General features: G+C 46.2%; 1 protein-coding gene across 1 annotated transcript in view; it reads left to right on the forward strand.

Annotated features, from left to right (window-relative positions):
• TTC28 (tetratricopeptide repeat domain 28) overlaps nt 1-15,735 on the forward strand; it is a 238,807-nt gene that overhangs the window by 204,428 nt on the left and 18,644 nt on the right. The window contains exons 12-13 of the mRNA XM_030218563.1: nt 5,376-5,607; nt 8,783-8,859. Coding sequence (XP_030074423.1) covers nt 5,376-5,607; nt 8,783-8,859 — 309 coding nt within the window. The remainder of the gene's footprint in view (nt 1-5,375; nt 5,608-8,782; nt 8,860-15,735) is intronic.

Here is a 15,735-nt window from a genome sequence, read left to right on the forward strand (position 1 = left end):
CCTTACCGCCACCTGTTGAGGTAGCGATAAGAACTCCCACACTAACCCGGCGGTAACCGGGCAGCGTGCAGCGATGCCCATTCTGCCGGGTTACCACCGCACAAGCCATTTCCGGGGGGTTTCTCTGCCTGCTCGGGCCACCAGAGGCCATGCTGGCCCAGCGGTAGTCCCAGAACAGTGAGCGATAAGCCCGCGTTGGTCTTCCCGCCGCTCTGTGAAAGGGCCCCTGAATTGTTTGTAGCCAGTTAATTCTCTCTACACAGTGTCCAGAAAAAAACAGGACCACCAACGTTTTTTCCAAATAACCCAAAAACCAATGTATTATTAGCAAAAAATATATATATATATATTACAATTATTGGCAGATGTTACTGCAAGATGCTGTAGAAATTGGATGATTCCTGTTTTCAAAGTGACATCATTCAGGAAGTGACCATTAAGATCTGGTCTAGCAAAATAGTATTTAGCAAAGAAGGTAAAGTTGAGATTAAATGTTTGCGACAAAATAAGGCATATGAGGCAAACCATTTAATAAGGGAGTTTCCTCATAAAGGTTGGAATAATGTATTTTCAAAGGTCGTGTTTAAGTTGCAGAGTATTTTGGAACTGTGTATGGAATCCCGTTTTTACTCGACGCTGTGTGTAAATTCTGTGCACAAGCAAGAAAAATTCAGCTTTTATTGTTCTTTAAAAAACATTTCCAGTTTTTTCAGTGCTTTTATTTTTAGTTTCACACGTTTGATTTAATATGAAATTTTCAATGTATGCTAAATTGATTAAAGATGCACTACGGGGGATCTTTCATTGCACATTAGCAAATGCATACGCCTTATACGTTTCTTAGACTTAAAAAAAAAATCTCTTTTCAAACCTTTGACATAGTACATGTTGGCAGACACCGTCAGAGAGCAGTAGAGTATGATTATCAGAAAGGAGAGAAAGCCTCAGAACCCTGATTTCTGAATCAATAGGGTGGTTCCAATCACAGGCACTTAAAAAAACCTTATTTTTAAATCAATAAATCTTGCGGCTATGTTGGTTTGCTGATTAACCTTAATCGTAGAGACTAAACAAAAGAAAAAAAGACCTGTTTACCAAGCCACACTATAGGCGTGCTAGAGGCATCCATATATTCCTAAGGGTGTCTCTAGCGTTAGCGCGCGCTAAAAACGCTAGTGCGCCTTAGTAAACAGGGCCCTTAGCTGTTCCCATAAAAATGTGCAGCGGGTAAAAAAAACCCCGGCACACATGGCTGTGCGGTAAAAGAACTCTTATCGCATAGTCAGGGGCATAGCCAGACCTTACGGTGGGAGAGGGCCAGAGCTCGAGTTTGGGGGCACATTTTGAGTGCCGCCCCTCCACCACCGTCCCCTCTCACAGCCTCCCCGCCCCACCCGCCTGCTGCCTCTCCTCCCCGCCCCACCCAAACGCCCACCCGCCTGCCTGCCTCTCCTCCCCCTGCCCGCCCACCTGCCTGCCTCCTCCCGCCTGCCCGCCTGACCTCGCCTCACAAACAAATACCTTTTCTGGCGGGAGTCCCCAACCCCCCGCCAGCCAAAGCCTTCTTCAGCGTCGGTCTTGGGCGCAGCCACGTTCACTGCCCTGCTCTTTCCTTCTTGCACCTCCTGTGCACACTGACGCTTCTCAGTTTCACGTAAAGGAGCGTCAGCGTGCACAGGAGGAGCACGAAGAAAGAAGAGCAGGGCAACGAATGCAGCTTACATCTGAGACCGGCGCCGAAGAAGGCTTCGGCTGGCGGGGGCTGGGGACCCCCACCAGAAAAACCAGGGGCCCAGACAAAATTTGCGGGGACCCAGGCCCCCTGTGGCCCCCCCGTAGCTACGCCCCTGTGCAATGCCATGCAACAGGGAGCCCTTACCGCCACCCATTAAGGTTAGTGACCACTGAGGGAGTAACAGGAGGTCATCCCCGATTCCCCCGGTGGTCATCTAGTCATTTCAGGCACCTTTTTGTGCCTTATTCGTAATTTTTTTTGTTATATTTGTACCCCGCGCTTTCCCACTCACGGCAGGCTCAATGCGGCTTACGTGGGGCAATGGAGGGTTATGTGACTTGCCCAGAGTCACAAGGAGCTGCCTGAGCCTGAAGTGGGAATTGAACTCAGTTCCTCAGGACCAAAGTTCACCACCCTAACCACTAGGCCACTCGTCCAGGTGAAAACGTCCAAGTGTTCGTCAGGGACGTCCTTGTTCTTTTCAATTATGGGTCAAAGACATCCATGTGTTAAGCAGGCCCATCCCGCCTGTGCTACGCCTCCGACACGCCCCCTTGAACTTTGGACATTCTTGCGACGGAGTGCAGTTGGGGACGTCCTAAATCGGGTTTCGATTATACCGATTTGAACGTCCCTAGAAGAAGCATGTCCATCTTCCGATTTATGTCGAAAGATGGACGTCCTTCTCTTTTGAAAATGAGCCCGATAGGCACCTATGTGCGCCCACCGTGCGCCAATTCAGAACTACCACCCAGCTACCGTGTGGCCCAGGCGGTAATTTCATTTTTTACACGTGTCCACTACACACACCGTTAAATATATTTTATTTTCCGGCGTGCGGCATTACCCGAGCGGTAATCGGCATTGTACGCGCACTGACGTTTACCGCCCAGTTAACGAGTGAGACCTTACCGCTAAGTGAATGGGTGGCGGTAAGGTCTCAGGGCCAAAATGGACGCGCGCCAATTTTCATTCAGCCGCACGTCCATTTTCAGCCAGCAAAAAGGCCTTTTTTGCAGGTGCACTGAAAAATGGACCTGTGCGCGTCCAGTACACGCACCTACTCCAGTGCAGGCCACTTTTCGGAGCACCTTAGTAAAAGGACCCCTTAACTGGCTATCCGGCAATATTCAGCAGGAGATAGCCAGCTGTCTCCCGCTGAATATTGCTGATTAGCGTTTAGCGGACACCCGGTTATATTGCATGATATAACTGGCTGTCTGCTAATATTTAGCACATCCCCAGCTAAGTTTGGCGGCCAAATTAGTCCAGCGAAATAGCAAGCCTATCTTTGCCTGGTTTCAGCTTAGACAGCCAACACTGAATATGAACTTGGCCGGTTAAGATGAAACTGGCCAAGAATGAACCGGACATTCAGTGCCGATCGCTGGAAATGGCCCACCATTGAATATCGGGCACAATGTGTATAGATTTGAAAATCAAAATCTGTATGTCGTTCCCCAACTCCCTTCCTCTCCTCGCCTGCAGAGAAGCCTCGTCTCAATTCTTCTGCTGTGGGAGTCGCTGAATAATTTCAGCCAGAGGAGGGTAGTTTTCTGAAAATTGTTCTCTTAACGGTCATCTGATGTGTCTCTAGAAACGAAATGTTATGCACCTCTTTTCAAAATATGGAAACAACCGTCCGATTCAAAAATGTGGCTCTCCAGTGAACAGGAACATGTTAATAAGACAAATTTCAAAACATTAATCAAGTATCAGGATCCTCATAAAAAATACTAACCTAGACAATCAAACATATAAAGGGCGAGTGACCGTACTCACTCGCAAATGCGCAGTAGAGACTTCCCTCTCTGCCCCGCCCCCGCTTCAATACGTGATGATGGGGGCGGGACAGAGAGGGAAGTCTCTACTGGCATGCTGCAGACGTCGGAACCGCTCCCCCTCCCCCGGAGTCGCCGCCACCCCTCCATCTGGCCCGAGCACTGTAAACTTACATCAGCACGCAGCAGCAGGCACATCAGCAAAACTGCCGTCGGGCTTCCTTCTCTGCCTTTGTCCCGCCTTCGCCGACGTTAAGTCACACGAGGGCGGGACACAGGCAGAGAAGGAAGCCCGCCCCGACGGCAGCTTTGCTGATGTGCCTGCTGCTGCATGCTGATGTAAGTTTACAGTGCTGCTCGGGCCGGGTGGAGGGGCGGTGGCAGCGACTCCGGGGGGGGGCTCGGAACCCCCCCCCCCATTCCAAAAGTAGCCTGTTTTCACGGGCTCAACGGCTAGTAATGAAATACAACAGTGGTTTCCAAACCTGGTCCTGGAGGCACCCCAGCCAGTCAAGTTTTCAGGATCTCCACAATGAATATTCATGAGAGAGATTTGCATTCTCTGCCTCCACTGCATGCAACTCTAGCTCATGAATATTCATTGTGGAGATCCTGAAAACCTGACTGGCTGGGGTGCCTCCAGGACCACTACTACTAAACATTTCTAGAGCACTACTAGGGTTACGCAGCGCTGTACAGTTTAACAAAGAAGGCCAGTCCCTGCTCAAAGGAGCTTACAATCTAAAGGACGAAATGTCAAGTTGGGGCAGCCTAGATTTCCTGAATAGAGGTAAAGTGGTTAGGTGCCGAAGGCGACATTGAAGAGGTGGGCTTTGAGCAAGGATTTGAAGATGGGCAGGGTGGGGGCCTGGCATATGGGCTCAGGGCTCATGAATATTCATTGTGGAGATCCTGAAAACCTGACTGGCTGGGGTGCCTCCAGGACCAGGTTTGGGAACCACTGAAACAGAATGTTCTAATTCATAATTATCCGTATGAACTTTGCTCCCATTAGTCCCAGCCTAGTCAGACACTCTTCATTAGACTTGCAAAAATTATTTAAGTGACTCCAATAAAAAATAACAGTCACTAAATTTTAGCACATGATTTTCTAACTGGTCGTGTAGATGGACAATGGCCGTCCAAAGAAAGCTCGCACTGCAGTTTCCAATATGTCATATGCTTATGATATTTCCTCCTTCCTAGAAACATGGCGGCAGATTAAGGCCATATGACCCATCCAGTCTGCCCATCCTCTGTAACCCCTAACTCTTCCTTTTCCTAAGCGATGCCACATGCTTATCCCATGCCTTTTTAAATTCTGGAACAGTCCTCGACTCCACCACCTCCAACTGGAGGCCATTCCACGCCTCCACCACCCTTTCTGTGAAATAATACTTCCTTAGGTTACTCCTAAGCCTATTCCCTCTTAACTTTGTCATATGCCCCCTCATTCCAGAGCTCTCCTTCATTTGAAAAAGTCCCTCTTCCTGTACATAAATGCCCTTGAGATATTTAAACGTTTCTATCATGTCTCCTCTCTCCGTCCTCCCTTTCAGCGTATACATGTTGAGGTTCATAAGCCTGTCCCTATAATTTTTACATTCAAGACCGCTTACTAATTTTGTAGCCGCCCTCTGGACCGACTCCATCCTGTTTATATCTTTCCGTAGGTGCGGTCTCCAGAACTGCACGCAGTACTCCTTAAACATACCCAAATGAATGTCTCTTTTAGCTACATTTGAGGAGGGAGTGAGCAATTTTCTATCTGGCCTATTTACCTGAATAAATGACTTTCAAAACCATCCAAGTACTGCAGCTTTTTTTAAGTGTTGCATTTCTTTCTCCGTCTCCTCCAGGTGGAAAAATCACTGCAGCGTATCCAGAATGGTCAGCGGAACTCAATGTATACCTCTCAGCACAGTGTGGAGAATAAAGTAGGAGGGGTCCCTGGTTGGCAGGCATTGCTCACCGCTGTTGGATTTCGACTTGACCCGCCAGCCAGCGGCTTGCCAGCTGCAGTCTTTTTCCCAACCTCTGATCCTGGCGAGCGGCTGCAGCAGTGCAGCACCACGATACAATCGCTCCTCGGTAAGGGCTGCAGTAGTATTTGGTGGCATTCCAGGCAAAAACAAAGCGAAAGAGATGATTACCTGCCCTTCAGAAACCTACTGAAAACTCATTTTTTCAATTTTGCCTTTCAGAAAACAAAGAATTCTATTTGAACATAAGTATATAAGTACATGTATTGCCATACTGAGAAAGACCAAAGGTCCATCAAGCCCAGCATCCTGTTTCCAATAGTGGCCAATCCAAGTCACAAATACCTGGCAAGATCCCAAAAAAGTACAAAACATTTTATACTGCTTATTCCAGAAATAGTGGATTTTCCCCAAGTCCATTTAATAATGGTCTATGGACTTTTCCTTTAGGAAGTCATCCAAACCTTTTTTAAACTCCGCTGAGCTAACCGCCCCTACCACATTCTCTGGCAATGAATTCCAGAGTTTAATTACACATTGAGTGAAGAAAAATTTTCTCTGATTCGTTTTAAATTTACTACATTTTAGCTTCATCGCATGCCCCCTAGTCCTAGTATTTTTGGAAAGCGTGAACAGACGCTTCACATCTACCCGTTCAACTCCACTCATTATTTTATAGACCTCTATCATATCTCCCCTCAGCCGCCTTTTTACCAAGCTGAAGAGCCCTAGCTGCTTTAGCCTTTCCTCATAGGGAAGTCATCCCATCCCCATATCCATTCATACAATTAATTTCACTTCTTCTTTTCTCCCTAATCCTATCTAGCCCTAATTTCACCCATATTTATTCATCTTCACTTTTTTGTTTACAAACTGATTTAATCTTCTCTATCCATCTACCCTTAAGAACAGTTGCATCCAGGTTAATTCACCACATACGTTATATTTGTTTTACAAAGCCAATGTTATAGCATTATTTATTGCACTTTATAATCTGTTTATGTAATTTTTAATATTCGTTTAATTCTTTCTTATGTAAGTCACATTGAACCTGAGTCACTCTCGGGCTAATTTGGGGTAAAAATGTCATAAATAAATAAATAAAATAAAGCAGAATTCAAAGGACCCCATTTTCAAAATGCATTCTCCAGTTTTATACCTGTTTACGATTATTTAAGAGCTAAATCCCAAAATATTTGGGTGTCTCATAAAAAACATGAGATACCAGGGGAAGGGGACAGAAGGGATTTAGGATTTAGGTTGTGCGTTTTTCACGAATAGCTGAATGCAAGTTACAAAATAAATAAAATGAATGAATAAGTAAATAAATAATACATTCAGGTAGAAAAGGGCTTACAATCAAGTTTGTACCTGAGGCAATGAAGGGGTTAATGGATCACAAGGAGATGCAGTGGGATTTAAACTTGGCTTCCCTGGTTCTCAGCCCGCTGCTCTAACCATTAAGCTACTCCGCTGAAACAGGATTGATATTCTTGGCTTCAATTACTATTTGTGGCCAGTCTATCAAACATATAAATGGCAAGTGACCGACTCACCTGCAAATACGCAGTAGAGACTTCCCTCTCTGTCCCGCCTTCGCGTCAAGACGTGATGACATCAGAGGGCAGAACAGAGAGGGAAACGGAGTCAGACAGTCGGACGCTGCCACTGGAGCCTGGAAATGAACATCGCGCGTACCAACCTCCACCCTCCCCGCCCCCCCATCCCCGCCGCCGCTCCCTCCCCCCTCCGTGCTAGGCCCCCTGCACTGACCTGTTAGCGCCTCTCACCTCCGTTTGAAAGCGCTGCGGGCAGCAGCAGAGCAATCTGCTGCTGCTTGCAGCGCTTTCACACGGAGGTGAGAGGCGCTGTCAGGTCAGTGCAGGGGGCCCGGCACGGAGGGGGGAGGGAGCGGCAGCGAGGAGGATAGCTGGAAATCTCGCCCGTTTTAATGGGCTTAACAGCTAGTATAGAATAATTTAGGGCTCCTTTTACAAAGCTGTGGCACTGATTCCCATGCAGCCAATGCGACAAAGCCCGTAGGAATTGAATGGGCTTTGTCACATTTACCGCACCGGGAATCAGTACCGCAGCTTTGTACAAGAAGCCCTTAGAAAATTATGTTTAATGATTTCATGAAAAGTATAATGATAAAATAAGAAGTTACTGAATATTCCAATTGCAACTTGAAGAGCAATGCTTATCAGTCTTTTTCTAGCCATGACCCCATTTGCCTGGCCACAGAAAGCCCATAACCCCTTCCGATGCATGGGCCAGTGATGTCTTTGTGCAGGGCCCACACAGTTTGTGACCTCAAATGCGGGTTTCATGACCCTATTTGAGGACCCAACCCACAGTTTGGGAATCCCTGGTTAAGAGGTAGTGTAGGGGATAGCTCATGAGACAGGACAGAATAGTTGTGGGGGTTTTTTTTAATTTTTAGCCCTAATGAACTTCCTGATCGTTGGCGTGTCACTTTCAGCCTACCCTAGCTGTAGACGAATAAGCTGAACTAAGCCAGCTACACAGCGTCTACAAGAGTTGAGTGGATGATATGTGGACTGTATAGCAGCCCTCTCATGATATGCAATGGTGTGTGGTAGTATATTGGACACCATCTTGGATAAATCTCTTCGTAGACGTGGTTAATAAATCCCAATAAATAAATGATAGAAATGAATCTAAGTGATCACATGCTGTCATTTTGATTCCATCCGTTCTAAGATTTTTAGTGTCGTTGCGCCAACCCTGTGGGATGCACTTCCCTTACAGCTCCATATGGGTCCATCTTTCCAATCCTTTTGAACCTCTCAAAACTTACTTATTTCGAGATCTTATTGTGCATAACCCATTTATTATTCCCCCTCCCCCCAGCCATTAGTAAAATTTGGTTGCTGAGTGTTGTGAACCCTGTTTTTCTTTCTATGACTATATCTTTTCTATATACACATGGGATTCCTTTCTCGTTTCCGTGTCCCTTTCTAGTTTTTAACTTTTAATTGCATGTTTTTGTACTGTGTAAACCGCTCTGAAAGAGTATTTCTCTAAGGCGGTATATCAAATGTTAGCAAACCTGAAACCTTTCTGAGTTCAGAGGTTAAGACTCCAGAAATGACTGATCTTTGTATCAAAAGGAAGGAGGTGGAATTTATCTACTTTAATTACCACATTGTTGCTTTAAGAATGAAAGACTATCTTAAGTGTACATTCATTCAGTCCTTCTGTTCGTTTCTAATCAATTGACTAGGGAGCTTGAATCACATGTGGTTTCTGCTTAATTCCAGGTTTGCCTCACCCTGCACTGCAGGCACTTTGTAAGCTTATCACTGCTTCGGAAACTGGAGAACAGCTGATCAGTCGGGTAAGCGAAAAACTGGGCACGATAGCTTCGCATGGCACATTTCAACGTAAAGTATAACTGAGCAGGAAGTCTCAATGCTCATCATCTTTATTTTTGAGTTTTTCATGGTGATAATAAATAGAAATAAATCGAAACAGAGAAAAGAAATTAAGATGATACCTTTTTTATTGGACTAACTTAATACATCTTTTGATTGGCTTTTGAAAGTAGCCCTTCTTCAGATCGCGTGCCATTTCCATTGCTTATTTCCGATCTGAAGAAGAAGGGTTTACCTTCGAAAGCTAATGAAAAGATGTATTCAGTTAGTCCAATAAAAAGGTATCATCTTATTTTTTTTTCTCTGTTTCGATTTATTTCCAGCGGCGTACCGAGGGTGAGGCAGTGGGGGCGGTCTGCCCCGGGTGCACGCTGCAGGAGGGGTGCAGGGAGCAGCCGCACGGCTGTCGGCTCCGCCGGTTCCCTGCTCCCTCTGATGCTACTTCCTGTTCCGGGGCAGAGGGAGCAAGGAATAGGCACAGCCGCGTGGCTGCTCCCAGCACCCCAGGATGTAAGAACATTGCACCCGGGGGAGGGCTTGGAGGTGATGCTGCATCTAGGGGGTGTCGCACTGCACCCAGGGGGGTGCGCAGCGCCGATCTACCCCGAGTGCAGCTGACCAAGGAACACCACTGTTTATTACCTTTCAAAGTGGACTAACATGGCTACACACCAGTTTATAATCATACCGACTGATATTCAAAGCGAGTTAACCGACCGTAAACAGCCACCAACCAGTTAACTCGCTTGTATGCAGCAGCGGCACTGAAAATGACTGGTTAGTGCAGAAGTGGAAGTCAGCTACATCGGGGGCAGAGTCCGGTTAGCTTCCAATATTCAGAGCTAAGCAGCCATGTTTAGCGCATAAATAGCACCGCATTGATAGCTGTCCTATCTTTGGGGTCCTATTACTAAACTGCGGGAGAAAGGGCCCGTGTGGCCATGCGGGGGGGGGGGGGGGGGGGGATGCTCTTACCATCACCTGTTGAGCTGGCAGTAAGGACTCCTGTGGTAAACAGGTTAGTGCCGTGCTATAAAGTAAAAACTTTTTTCCGGCGTGCAGGAAATGGCACATGCCCGAGGCGGAACTAGCTCCAGCGGCCGCGTTGGGCTGGCGGTAGTTGAAGGTTAGCCTGCGGTAAGCCAGCGTTGGGCTTGGCGTGGCTTTCTAAAAGGGCTCCTTTATGCGCTAGCCCTTGATTGCTTAAATCCAGAAATCCGGTCAAAACGGGCAGATTGGCAAAACCCGCCCGGTTGCTCGGACATGTCCTCAAAAAGAGGACGTGTCCGGGTAAATCCGGACATATGGTAACCCTAGATAGGCCATGCAGCCCCCTTATCTGCCATCTTGTTTCTATATAAGACAATGCAACAGGAAATCCTGCAGGCCCGGAGCTGTTTCTAGCTAAAGGCTGGTGTTAAAAGCTCCGCTTTCCTCCAACAGTGCAATTAGTAAGCTGCTGATGCTGGAAAAAACGACTGCTTAGAGATCAATATGTTTCTCTTCATTCTCCCCCACCCCCCAACCCCAGGACATTGGTAGCATTTTTATTTCTAATTTCAACTTGTGGAGGAGGACATTTATGTTGAAAGTTTTGACTTCTTCCAACATCCTCAATGGGCTGCTGCAGCAGCAATTTGTCACATTGGTTGTGAATTGTAATACTGAAATATAAGGAGGGTATCTTCCCCTTACTTTGCAGTAACGTAAGGCAGAAGAGTGTTCATTTTCGCTGTCATTCAAGGTCCTTAATTTTAAAATTACCCCCTTAATATCTTAAATGACAAAGACAATAGTGGAGGAGTGGCCTAGTGGTTAGAGCACCGGTCTTGCAATCCAGAGGTGGCCGGTTCAAATCCCACTGCTGCTCCTTGTGATCTTGGGCAAAGTCACTTAACCCTCCATTGCCTCAGGTACAAACTTAGATTGTGAGCCCTCCTGGGACAGAGAAATATCCAGAGGACCTGAATGTAACTCACCTTGAGATTCTACTGAAAAAGGTGTGAGCAAAATCTAAATAAATAGTTGAGATTCTACATGGAATGTTGCTACTATTGGAGATTCTGTTGTTACTATCTGAGATTCTACATGGAATGTTGGTCTACAGGGAATGTTGCTACTATTTGAGATTCTACATGGAATGTTGCTAGTGGAGGAGTAGCCTAGTGGTTAGTGCAGTGGAACATGGAATGTTGCTACTATTGGAGATTGTACACGGAATGTTGCCAGTGGAGGAGTGGCCTAGAGTACCTAAATGTAACTCACCTTGAGCTACTACTGAAAAAAGTAGTCTTTCTTCTGTGTTTGTACAGCGCTGCGTACACTTTGTAGCTCTCTAGAAATGTTAAATAGTAGTAGTAAAGGTATGAGCAAAATCCAAATAAATTACTTGAGATTCTGTTGCTACTATCTGAGATTTTACATGGATGTTGCTAGTGGAGGAGTGGCCTAGTGAGAGCACCAGTCTTGCAATCCAGAGGTGGCTGGTTCAAATCCCACTGCTGCTCATTGTGATCTTGGGCAAAGTCACTTAACCCTCCATTGCCTCAGGTACAAACTTAGATTGTGAGTCCTCCTGGGACAGAGAAATATCCAGAGTACCTGAATGTAACTCACCTTGAGCTACTATCTAAATAAATAAGTAAGATCTCAAATGGCAGGTTGAAATCTTCTGCTCAGTGTGCAGGTGCGGCATAGAACTTTATCAATTATTAGGAAAGGAATGGAGACTAAAACAGAGAATATCAAAATGCCTTTGGCGTGACTGCACCTCAAGTACTGTATACAATTGTGGTAATCACCATATCTCAATTAGAAAAGGTACACAAAAGGGCTACCAAAATGATGAAGAGGATGGAAGGGACCTATGAGGAAAGGCTAAAGAGGTTAGGACTCTTCAGATTAAAGAAGAGATGGATGAGGAGATGGAGGAATAGCCTAGTGGTTAATACACCAGACTTTGATCCTGGGTAACTGAGTTCAATTCCCACTGCAGCTCCTTGTGACTGTGGGCAAGTCACTTAACCCTCCATTGCCCCTGGTACAAAGTAAGTACCTGAATATATGTAAACCACTTTGAATGTAGCTGCAAAAACCTCAGAAAGGCGGTATATCAAGACCCATTTCCCTTTCCCCCTTTCCCTTATGACATCACAATATCAGAAGTGAGCCAAGTATTGGGCAATCAAGCCATTGTGACATCACTGATGAGGTTGGCTTTTATTGGTGGAATGAGGCATTATGACATCACAGTATCAGCTCTAGTGGAGGAGTAGCCTAGTGGTTAGTGCAGTGGACTTTGATCCTGGAGGACTGAGTTCAATTCCCACTGCAGCCCCTTGTGACTCTGGGCAAGTCACTTAACCCTCCATTGCCCCTGGTACAAAGTAAGTACCTGAATATATGTAAACCACTTTGAATGTAGTTGCAAAAGTATATCAAGTCCCATTTCTCTTTCCATCTATGATAGAGGTCCATAAAATAAGAGTGGAACAGGTAAACATGAATCACTTGTTTATTCTTTCCAAAAGTACAAGGACTAGGGGACACACAGTGAACATTTAGAGCAAATCAGAGAAAATATTTCTTCACTTAGGGCCCCCTTTACCAAGCTGCGGCAAAAGGGGGCCTGCGCTAGCATCAGTGTGTGTTTCTCAAATGCCCCGAGGCCCCTTTTTACCGCAGCTGGTAAAAGGGAAGTCTTGCTTTCCTGCAGGAAATGGCCATGCGGCAAGTAAAGCACTTGCCACGCGGCCATTTCGGAGGGGAGCCCTTACCGCCACCTCAATGGGCACTAGGCGGTAACCAGGCAGTGGGCGGCACTGCCCGATTACTGCCAGGTACACTCCGGCGCTACAAAAATAAATACATTTTTGTAGCACCAGAGATGACGGCGCGGTAGGGGTGGGAAGTGCCACTGGCCTGCTTACCGCCGCTTAGTAAAAAGAGCCCTTAGTGTGTTAATTAAGCTCTGGAACGTGTTGCCAGAGAATGTGGTAAAAGCAGTTAGCATTGCAGGGTGAAAAAAAGATTTGGACAATTTCCTAAGAAAAATTCCATAAGTCATTACTAAGGTGGACTTTGGACTTGGGCAAAATCCACTACTTATTCCTTAACATGGAATCTGTTTACACTTTTGGGGTCCTGCCAGGTATTAGTGACCTGGATTAGCCACTGTTGGAAACAGAATGCCAGGCTCCTTGGACCTTCAGTCTGTCCCATTACAGCAAAAAATGTACATAGTTATGAGGGGCAAAACTGAGCACTGTTCTCGCTCATGTTACTGCAGTGTAAGCGGAGAGCACCATTTTTACATTTCACCACCACAATTCACAGTAAATACTTTCAGGATCGATGCATTATCCTTCCACATACACAGGGAAGATTCGAACGGCTGGAACATTGAAAACTAGAGCTGCCCTTTAAATAAAACTGTAAACAAAATCATTCCTCCACATTTCTATCTATATGCTTAAAAAGCTCCATTTGTTTTATAAGATATTACGATAGTAGCAGGGGAATTTGTCTTAGCTTACAGATATACATTACTGGCAGCAGTAACAGAGAAAACTGCATTATTACAATTGATTCAGTGCAAGTTAACCATAATTTTTTTTTTTTTGCTCTAGTGAATTTAATGTTCACTTAGATTAATAGCAGAGGATCCTGAAATCTTCCATTTATGCACACAAAACATATAGCATTAACGATGATAGTGTGAATTTCCCCTTCGTTCCCCTGCTAGTGTATTTATTTTATTTTCAACATTTATATTCCGCTAATCCATCTCTCGCAACGGTTCTCCACAGACTGCAAGAAGTAAACCTTAACATCACCGCCAGATGAAGCCCTGCTCTGGGAAGACCACACACACCTAAGGGTGTGAAATTAATTGTGTTTCAGTTTCAATTTAATTTTGCTATCCGGTGTGCTGACACGGCTTACACAGGCGTGAAATGCTGCCAGCATGATTTTATTAATATGAGAAAAACTGTTCACTGGAAAGTGGGCGGACAGCAACAATTGAGTTTCAGATCACTCTGTAATTAGAGACATTCATTTGGGGCCACATTTGTAGGGAAAGAAGAAGGTTAATCCTCGGTTTTTAGAAATACAAACCAAGGGCCCTGTTTACTAAGGCACGCTAGTGTTTTTAGCACGCTAAAAATTAGCACATGCTAACTCTAGAGCAGGGGCGTCCCCAACCCCCGCCAGCCGAAGTCCTCTTGTCAGGCGTGGCCACGTTGTTGATCTGCAAGGGCAGGCTTCTGTTTCTGTGAGTCTGACGTCCAGCCCAAAGCAAGATGTCTAATGGTCGTGCCACCTCTGGTAACAAGACATTCATTTGGGGCCACATTTGTAGGGAAAAAAGAAGATTAATCCTCGGTTTTTAGAAATACAAACCAAGGGCCCCGTTTACTAAGGCACGCTAGTGTTTTTAGCACGCTAAAAATCAGCACATGCTAACTCTAGAGCAGGGGCGTAGCCAGGCTTTGGCAGGAGGGGGGGTCCAGAGCCCGATGTGAGGGGGCACATTTTAGTCTCCCCCTCCCCCCCCCCCGCCGCCACCACCACCACCTTTGAACCCCCCCCCCCCAGTGCCAACCCTTTCAACCCCCTCTTCCCACCGCCAACCCTCCTCCGCCACCGCCGTCGGGTACCTTTGCTGGCGGAGGTCCCCAACCCCCGCCAGCCGAAGTCCTCTTCTCAGGCGTGGCCACGTTGTTGATCTGCAAGGGCAGGCTTCTGTTTCTGTGAGTCTGACGTCCAGCCCAAAGCAAGATGCCACCTGAGGTGGAGCTAACATACCACCCCCCACCCCGGCCGAGATCCCGCCCCTTCTTCATGGCATTTTACCTCACGGTGACGTTCCAAACCCAGCAGTGGCAGCGATTTCCATGCGCTGCCCTTCCGCTTACGGCACCCACCTCTTTCCTTTACTGCAGCTGCTTGAGCCTCTGACGAAACAGGAAGTTACATCAGAGAGGTGGCCGCAATAAAAGGAAGAAGCAGGTGCTGGCAGAGGCAGGTCAGCATATGGGAATCGCTGCCACTGCCGGATTTGGAACGTCACCGTGAGGTAAAATGCCGTGAAGGGGGAGATGCCGCTCCTGATGAGTGCCGCCTGAGGCCCCCTGCCTTAGGTGGTCTAATGGTCGTGCCACCTCTGGTAACGAAAATGATAATGGGGATGGAACGACTTCCCTATGAGGAAAGGCTAAAGCAGCGAGAGCTCTTCAGCTTGGAGAAGAGACGGCTGAGGGGAAATATGATTGATGTCTGTAAAATCACGAGTGGAATGGGTAGATGTGAACTGCTTGTTTGTTCTTTCCAAAAATACAAGGATCAGGGGCACACAATGAAGCTACTAAGTAGTAAATTTCAAACAAATCAGAGAAAATATTTCTTCACGCGGGACTAAATTTGGGTGCCAAAAAAAGAGTGCTAAGCGCTAGTCTTACGGTTCACAAATGTGATCCTGGAGGCACCCAAACCAGTCAGGTTTTCAGCATATCCACAATGAATATTCATGAGAGAGATTTGCATGCACTGTCTCCATAGCATGCAGATCTATCTTCTGAATATTCACTGTGGATACCTTGAAAACCTGACTGGATCAAGTTTGGCAACCTTTGCGCTACTCTATAAATGACTAAAAGTTGGGCACCATATAGCTTATAGGGCTAGATTCTATATATGGCTCCTGAAAATTCCGTGTGGAAAAAACATGCATGCCTATCCTCACTTTAATATTCCCTTATCTCTTGTTTGTCCTGTCTGTCCTAATTAGATTGTAAACTCTTGTCGAGTGTACAGCGCTGCATACATCTAGTAGCACT

This window comes from Microcaecilia unicolor, chromosome 11 (genome assembly GCF_901765095.1).
Source record: "Microcaecilia unicolor chromosome 11, aMicUni1.1, whole genome shotgun sequence".
Taxonomy (NCBI): domain Eukaryota; kingdom Metazoa; phylum Chordata; class Amphibia; order Gymnophiona; family Siphonopidae; genus Microcaecilia; species Microcaecilia unicolor.